The 8790-nt window shown below is 39.7% G+C and overlaps 1 protein-coding gene across 1 annotated transcript in view; it reads left to right on the forward strand.

Annotated features, from left to right (window-relative positions):
* The window catches only part of LOC130846038 (olfactory receptor 1J4-like), a 39079-nt gene extending 35501 nt beyond the window's left edge, over positions 1-3578 (forward strand). Inside the window, exon 2 of the mRNA XM_057724000.1 lies at positions 2628-3578. Within this exon, the coding sequence (XP_057579983.1) occupies positions 2628-3578 (951 nt within the window). The remainder of the gene's footprint in view (positions 1-2627) is intronic.
* Positions 3579-8790: the final 5212 nt, after the last annotated feature.

The following is an 8790-nucleotide window of genomic DNA, read 5'->3' on the forward strand; positions in this document are numbered from 1 at the left end:
TTGTAATACTGCTACCTTGCAAAACTAAGTTCAAATAGATTTGAGGAGAGATTTTTTTTTCTTTCCCCTCTTTTTCTGCCTTCTTTTGGATTAATTTAGTTGTATTACTCACTTTACCTCTATTATTGTCTTATTAATAGAGATATTTTGTCTCTATTATTGTCTTATTATTGCCTTATGTCTTTTTTTGAGCATCAGGTTTTTACCCCAGTCTTTTCATCGTGTCTTTGTGTGTGTGTGTGTGTGTGTCTGCCCTATGCAAATGCAATGTTTTTTTTCCAACTTTATACACAAATATAAAACTGAATAGTATGTAACCAGCATCTGGAGTGACATTTAAGGCTGTGGTGACATCCCCAACTCTAGTCTGTTTGGGGTGTGATGATCAAATTAAAATATTTTGAAGCAGTTTGATATTTGATACATGTGTAGAATATTATGATAGCAACTTTCCTTTATTGTTCATTAATTTCATTCCATCAGCTCTGACTTAGGCTATCCCTTAGGTGAATGCAGACAATCTGGTTTTGTTGCCTCTCTTTCCATGGGGTTTATCCTGGATGTCCATTCTTCATGTATTTTCCTGGATATTCAAAGTTAGGGTCTTCTTTTGTTTCAAAGGAGCAAACCTCAGACACTGGGGAACTAAGACAATTGAGCCCATTGATATTGATGCTTTGAAGATATTAAAGTGACCTTGATCAGACAACTGACACAAGAGAAGATTTGAAGGCATAGTATAATCTTTAATAAAGTTTCACAGTGAACCTTTGTGTTAATTCAACAAGAGAGTAACTGCAGTAAAAAAATTTTAAGTAGATTATGTATTGATGTTGTGTCCTTCTATGTATTGATATGTATAGAAGTAGAAATGCAGATATTATAACATAATAACAATAAATTACAAAAATGAAAGCTATAAAATACCATATAAAATACATTTATGTAAACATACAACTTTATGAATAAAAACCATTTTAGAGGGATAAAAATGAATAATGGAAGGGTGACTTAATCCTTTGCTTTTATATCTATGTTATTTGAATTTCCATCAGGAAGCAGAATTAATTTTAAAAGCAGCAAATCAAAAAGGAATTTCCACTTGGGAGAAAAATCCCTCTTCACATGTTAAGCTATGACTTAACTCAGGGAAACATTAATCTGGTAGGAAGGGTCAGTAAGGAGGTCTTTCCACATCTCCTTTTGGGCTCACACACACACGGCATCACCCTGGTGTTCTTCCTAAGCACACTGTTTCCTCAAACTCTGCCCTTAGAACCATCTGCCTTAGAATTACCTGACCCCAGACCTCATGAATGAGCATCCCTGGAGGTGGAGCTGGGATCTGCATCTTTAACAAGCTCCCCAGGTGATTCTGGGGACCATCAAAGTTTAGGGACCACTGCCCAAGGGCATCTGTCCTGGAGAGCGTAAGAAGACAACTGAGCAATTATTACATGTTTAATGCCCATCTCTAACCAAGAGCTTGGTGTTCTGACCCCTTGGGTCCCCTCCGTGGTGGGTGGAGTACAGTCTTCATGTCTCCATATCTGAAGCTGGTGAATTGAGGAGTAAGCTCCAGGTTCATTCCTGGCTTTTCTCTCTGATGCTGATGAGAGGTTCAGTACCATAGAAGTTGTGGGCTAAATCTTGTCTCCAGATGTCCCACAGAGAAACTGAGAAACCAGTCCATACTCTTGGCAGCTAGGTCATTTGAGCATAAAGTCAGAGCAGAACTGGGTATCCTTCACCAACAGCAGGTGTGTGTGTGTGTGTGTGTGTGTGTGTACACAGCTGCTCAACACTTCTCTGTGTTCTTGCTTAAATCACTTCTCAGTAGTAGTTCCTAAAGGTGGGAGAAGGGACCTCTCCGGCTTCTCTCTTTGACATCTCTTGAAACAGCTCTTTGTATTGTGGATTGAGGACTTTCAAGGGTTATGAGAACTTGTTGAATCATGAGGAGATTGGAGAATGATACATATGAGTACTAGTAAAAATATATAACTGCCAGTCATATTTTTACTTTGTAAAGCCATGATACTGCAAGACTGAGCTCTAAGACACTCTGTCCCTCAACAGATGTGTTTCATTTTTCTTCAACCTTTATACATAATGGAAATTTTGACCATTTATTTTGCATTCACTTTCCTTTAGTATTTGTTGTTGAAACTTCCTCCCTATACTTTACTTATTAAAGGATTTTAAAGTCAGATTTCAAAAGTTCAATATGTCACAACCTGAAGATCAAATCTTATGATTTCTCTTAAATGTACAGAAACAGAAAAGAAATTAGGGAGATTTTGCCTTAATATCCCTCTGCTCAGACAGTGTGACACTTTCCCTTTTCTGATAAGACACAGCTACAAATTTTCACTCAGAGATTGCTTCTTCACTAGATGATAGAAAAATGCCACTGAGCCAGTTTGTCTTCTATATCAAACTCTCTTTTGGCACATTCTCTCATTTTTCATGATAATAGCATACACTTTAAAGGATTTTTGCAGGAACAGGCCAGTGCAGTCAGACATTGGCATGTTCATCAGCAGAAAGGACTTTTTTTTATCTGCTGCTGTAAATCAAAATGTTGGTTTCTGCTTCTTTCACTGTCCTTTCATCCCAGCAGACAGGAGAGAAACATGAGGAGGGAGAACCAGAGCAGCGTGTCCCACTTCCTCCTCCTGGGGCTCCCCATCCCGCCAGAGCAGCAGGGCATGTTTTTTGCCCTGTTCCTGGGCATGTACCTGACCACGGTGCTGGGCAACCTGCTCATCCTCCTGCTCATCAGGCTGGACTCTCGCCTCCACACCCCCATGTACTTCTTCCTCAGCCACCTGGCCCTCACTGACGTCTCCTTCTCATCTGTCACCGTCCCAAAGATGCTGATGAGCATGCAGACCCAGGACCAATCCATCCCCCATGCAGGGTGTGTAACACAGATGTATTTTTTCATATTTTTTGCTGGTCTGGACAATTTCCTGCTCACCTCAATGGCCTATGATCGGTATGTGGCCATCTGTCACCCTCTCCACTACACCACCTTCATGAGACAGGGACGGTGTAACTTACTAGTAACTGTATCTTGGATTCTCTCCTGTGCCAATGCCCTGTGTCACACCCTGCTCCTGACCCAGCTGTCCTTTTGTGCTGACAACACCATCCCCCATTTCTTCTGTGACCTTGGTGCCCTGCTCAAGCTCTCCTGCTCAGACACTTCCCTCAATGAGCTGGCCATTTTCACAGCAGGAGTTGCAGTTATTGCTCTCCCACTAATGTGCATCCTGATCTCGTATGGCTGCATTGGGGTCACCATCCTGAAGGTTCCATCCACCAAGGGGATCTGCAAAGCCTTGTCCACATGTGGCTCCCACCTCTCTGTGGTATGTCTGTATTATGGAACAATTATTGGACTGTATTTTTTCCCCTCATCCAGCACCTCAAGTGACCAGAATGTAATTGCCTCTATGATGTACACAGTGGTCACACCACTGCTGAACCCTTTTATTTATAGCCTAAGGAACAGGGACATGAAGGGGTCCCTGGAGAATCTCTTCCACAGGACAAAACTCTTGTCTTTATGACATATGCTCATCTTTATAGCAGACACAGGTATTCACAAAACCCCGGATCCTACACCTCTAATCTTGAGCCCAGCATGGAATAAACACTCAGTAAATATTTGGTAACTTGCATTCCATTACAGTTACTCTCTTATTTCCTTATAATTCATTAGTATAAACTGTGAACTCTGAGTTGATATGCTTGATTATTGATCTCGTCTATTAGATTGAGAAATTACATAGCTGGTCATACTTATGTCTCTCATCTTATTTCCTGAGAATTCATTAGTTCTCCTTCAAATATCTTTTTTGAGGTAAAAATGACATATAAATATTGTATATGTTTAAAGTGTACAACTTGATGCTTTGATATGTGTACATTGTGAAATAACCACTAAAGCCATGTTAATGTATTCATCAGCTCAATTACCATTTTAATTTATTTGTGTGGGTGTTGAGAAGATGTAATCTAACATCCACTCTACGCATAAATATCAAGCATACACTACAGTATGGTTAATTCTAGTCATGTCCTGTGTTCAACCTCCCCAGAACTTATTTGTCTTGCATAACTAGACCTTTGTACATTGTCCCAAGTGAAATAAGTCAAACTCAAAGAAGACCAATACTACAGGATGTGGAATCTAAAATGGTCAAATTCGTGGAAGCAGAGAATAGAATGGTGGTTACTAGGGGCAGGGGAGAAGGAAATGGGGTGTTCTTATGAACTGTTGGAATATATTGGCTAACAATGCTCCGTTGGTGTAGAAAGCTGGCGGAACTGGGAATTTGTAAAGTATTTTCTTTCGTTCTCTTTCCTTTCCCTTGCTTTCCATTCCTTTCATTTCCTTTCTTCGCTTCCCATCCACTGTTCTTTTCATAGTTTTTGTTATTGGTGGTGATGATGGTGGGTCAGGAGAAGAAACTCCATAGTACGTTTATTGCTCCAAGAAACAATCCAAGGATGTGAGTTCCACTCCTCCACTTTAGGACCCAAAGCTTCTTCTTGATTTTGGAACTACTGATCACTCTAAGAAACTACAGTGCATTTCATTCAGCAGTTCATCCTCAGACTACAGTAAGTCCCCTACATACCAACCTTCAAGTTGCGAACTTTTAGAGATTCAAATGTGTTGGAGTGTTCAATCATGTAAGTTAGTTCATGTGTCTGGCATACATTGTCACGTGCGTGCATCCTCTAGAAGTGGTTGTGCTTTTTTTTTGCGGGGGGGGGGGTTTGGTTGTGCTTTTGTGTACTTTACTGTACAGTACTGTATAGACTGCAGAAGTACAGTATCTTTATTTCAAGCCCAGGATGTCCAGAGGCAAGCGTAAAAACAATGGTATGAGTAAAAAAGCAGCAGCCCAGAGAAAGGATGGAAAGAGACAAGAGGAAGAAGAAGTAATTGAAGAAACAAAGAGATTCATGACGCAGGAAATGGCAAGCGGATTTTCGTTACTTGAGGAGGAAATGTTAGTTTTTGAGGCATAGGACCCAAGTGTAGAATGGTACACAAAAATTGCAACAACTGTTCAGAGCACAATCAAGTGCTACACTATCATCTATGATGAGAAAAAAAATGGGCTACTATCCAGACATCACTAGATCATTTTTTCAAGAGGGTAGATAGAATTGAATCCAGCAAGGAACCCGAACGAACCTCTGCCATCAACGTCAGGCGTGAGTGAAATTGCACCCTGCCCTCCGTCTCCTATTGCTGATAATCCTTTAGCTCTACCATCTCCCACCTCCTCTCCCTCCTCATCAGTAAGTCTTCTTGCCTGTTCACTCGATGCCAGCCCCTGTATACCAGCTGTTGTATTCTACTACTGTGCTTTTCAAGGTACTGTACTTTAAGATTAAAAACCTTTATTTTTTGTGCTTGTTTTTTACATATTATTTGTGTGAAAAGTATTATACACCTATTACAGTACAGAACTATATAGCCAATTGTGTTAGTTGGGTACCTAGGCTAACTTGAACTTACGAACAAATTGGACATACTAATGTGCTCTCAGAACGGAACTCATTTGTATGTAGGAGACTTAGTGTAGTTGTTAATGGAGTTTTCTCACTGCATGTGTGAGTTTCAAGAAGACACCTGCACAGTCCAGATTGGGAATGAGAAAGACAAAGAAAGCATCTGTGGTCTGGAGTCTTCTGTTGCCCCCACTGAATTTGGCACCTGTCTCATTCAATGTTTTCATTATCTGTCTCCCCGAAAATTACTTCTACTCAGTTTAGTGACCCAAGGTTTACATTATGAGCGAAGTAATCTATTTTCTTTTGCATCCAATGAAGGACCACATAGTTGTTTTTCTTCAGGCTGTACTTAGTTAAGGATGAACATGATCAAAACGGCTTCTGAGGCTCAGTACCATGTAGCTGTAAGAGAAGAGTATTTGGCAAAGACAGATTTCGGGGCAAGCTGTCACTGTCCAAGTGTGTGGCCTCAGACAATTCACTTAACTCCTCTAATATCAATTTCTTCTCTTGTGTAAATCAAAAAATTATAAAACATCTAATATATTTTTGATTTGAACTAAATGAAATACTAAATTTTAGCATTACAACTGACCAAGAATAATGAATATTGACTTTCCCTACTTGTTCATCAGAGATGAATTTTGGAGCAGAACTTGACACTCCTGAATTATGGTGACCATGGGATCACGGCAAATAGAGTACATTCCCAATTCAAAGGTAATCCACTGTCCTAGGATACAGCAACACATCTTAACTGATTGAGTTAGAACCAAATGACTAAGGAACAATGGATGAGTAAGTTGGCGGGTGAGCAGATGAGGAAAGAGATCAGAAGAGTATCTTACTCTCTACTTGTTTAACATTCACTCAAAGAGTGACCCTTGACCTGGTGCTGATGCAGCTGCTGTTTAACATCCGAGTCTTCTCTGTGGAAGGACAAAGGTGTCCCCCACCCCCACCCCTGTTCAATTAAGCTGCAGAGGTGGAGTCACTGTGTCCGTAGGCTCAGTTTCATCCAGTTACAGAGCCCAAACCTGAACAGAGCTGAAGCTTTCTTGCTGGTCTAGAAAAAGGATGCCGTGTTTTGCTGGGCCACACCTGTGAGTGCCTGGCTCAGTTTCCCCGCTGGCACTGGAGTTCTGTTTTTGAATCCCTGACCATCTGCCTGGTCCTACCAGGCCCATCCCATAAGAGGTCAACACTGTTCTTTACATTTTTTGTCATGGGCTCACGACACTACTCGGAATGGATTTTTCTCAAGAAATGTCAAACCCGCTTGTTTGTTGGGAAGTATTTCATAACCACCTGTTGTACTAGATTGGCTTTCCTTAGTTGTGGACAACCCAAAGCAAACTGGTAAGTGCCATATTGATTTGGATATGTATATAAAACTTCTGGAAATCTCTCTGGAAGTATGAACTTTATTTGGAGCATTTCCCCTCCCCCATGTCAGGGCTGCCTCAGGATCTTCCACAGTAAAGCATCTCATTGGTTTCAACACAAAGTTTCATACATTTTTGAAAATCATGAATGTGTGATATGATCACCAGTTTATAAATACTTCTGGAACACAGTCATTATTGACACTTTGATTGACTAGTTTATATCCTTCTCAAAAGTTAAAGTTAACATTAATTCTTTCAAAGTATAACAATACACAGAACTTTCTCAGAGGAGAAGGATCAGAACATCCTAGAATCAGGAGCTACAATGATTACAATTTAGCTTTGGACATTATGTATAATATTTTGATATATATGGTATATGTTATCTATACATTACATTATTATATAATAATATAATTATATGTAATATGTATTACATTATTATATAAACTATAATTATATGTATAATTTCAACTTTGACATATGCTAATTTTGAGTAAAAATACTATTTTCACATATAATGTGTATAATATATATTATTTACGTATATTATTATTATTTTCTTAATTTATTTACAATTTTTTGGGGTACACCAAGTTCAATCATCTGTTTTTATACACATATCCCCGTATTCCCTCCCTTCCTTGACTCCCCTCCTCCTCGAGTGCCCCCCACCCTCCCCGCCCCAGTCCTCTAAGGCATCTTCCATCCTCGAGTTGGACTCCCTTTGTTATACAACAACTTCCCACTGACTATCTATTTTACAATTGGTAGTATATATAAGTCTGTGCTACTCTCTCGCTTCATCTCAGTTTCCCCTTCACCCCCCGCCCCCTCCTAAACCTCGAGTTCTCCAATCCATTCTCTGTATCTGCGTCCTTGTTCTTGTCACTGAGTTCATCAGTACCATTTTTAGATTCCGTATATGTGCGTTAGCATACAATATTTGTCCTTCTCTTTCTGACTTACTTCACTCTGTATGACAGATTGTAGTTCTATCCACCTCATTACATATAGCTCCATCTCATCCCTTTTTATAGCTGAGTAATATTCCATTGTGTATATATGCCACATCTTCTTTATCTATTCATTTGTTGATGGGCATTTAGGTTGCTTCCATGTCCTGGCTATTGTAAATAGTGCTGCAATAAACATTATGGTACAAGTTTCTTTTGGGATTATGGTTTTCTTTGGGTATATGCCCAGGAGTGGGATGACTGGATCATATGGTAGTTCTATGTGTAGTTTTTTAAGGAACTTCCAAATTGTTTTCCATAGTGGCTGTACCAACTTACAGTCCCACCAACAGTGCAGGAGAGTTCCCTTTTCTCCACACCCTCTCCAACATTTGTGGTTTCCAGATTTTGTGATGATGGCCATTCTGATCGGAGTGAGGTGATACCTCATTGTGGCTTTGACTTGCATTTCTCTGATGAGTAGTGATGTTGAGCGACTTTTCATGTGTTTGTTGGCCATCTGTATGTCTTCTTTGGAGAAATGTCTATTTAGGTCTTCTGCCCATTTGTGGATTGGGTTATTAGCTTTTTTGGTATGAAGCTTCATGAGCTGCTTGTATATTTTGGAGGTTAATCCTTTGTCCGTTGTTTCATAGGCAATTATTTTTTCCCATTCTGAGGGTTGCCTTTTAGTCTTGTTTATGGTTTCTTTCACTGTGCAAAAGCTTTTAAGTTTCATGAGGTCCCATTTGTTTATTCTTGATTTTATTTCCATGATTTTGGAGGTGGGTCAAAAAGGATGTTGCTTTGATGTATGTCATGGAGTGTTCTGCCTATGTTTTCCTCTAGGAGTTTTAAAGTGTCTGGCCTCACATGTAGGTCTTTAATCCATTTGGAGTTTCTTT

The sequence above is a fragment of the Hippopotamus amphibius genome, chromosome 2, assembly GCF_030028045.1.
Source record: "Hippopotamus amphibius kiboko isolate mHipAmp2 chromosome 2, mHipAmp2.hap2, whole genome shotgun sequence".
Classification (NCBI taxonomy): Eukaryota; Metazoa; Chordata; class Mammalia; order Artiodactyla; family Hippopotamidae; genus Hippopotamus; species Hippopotamus amphibius.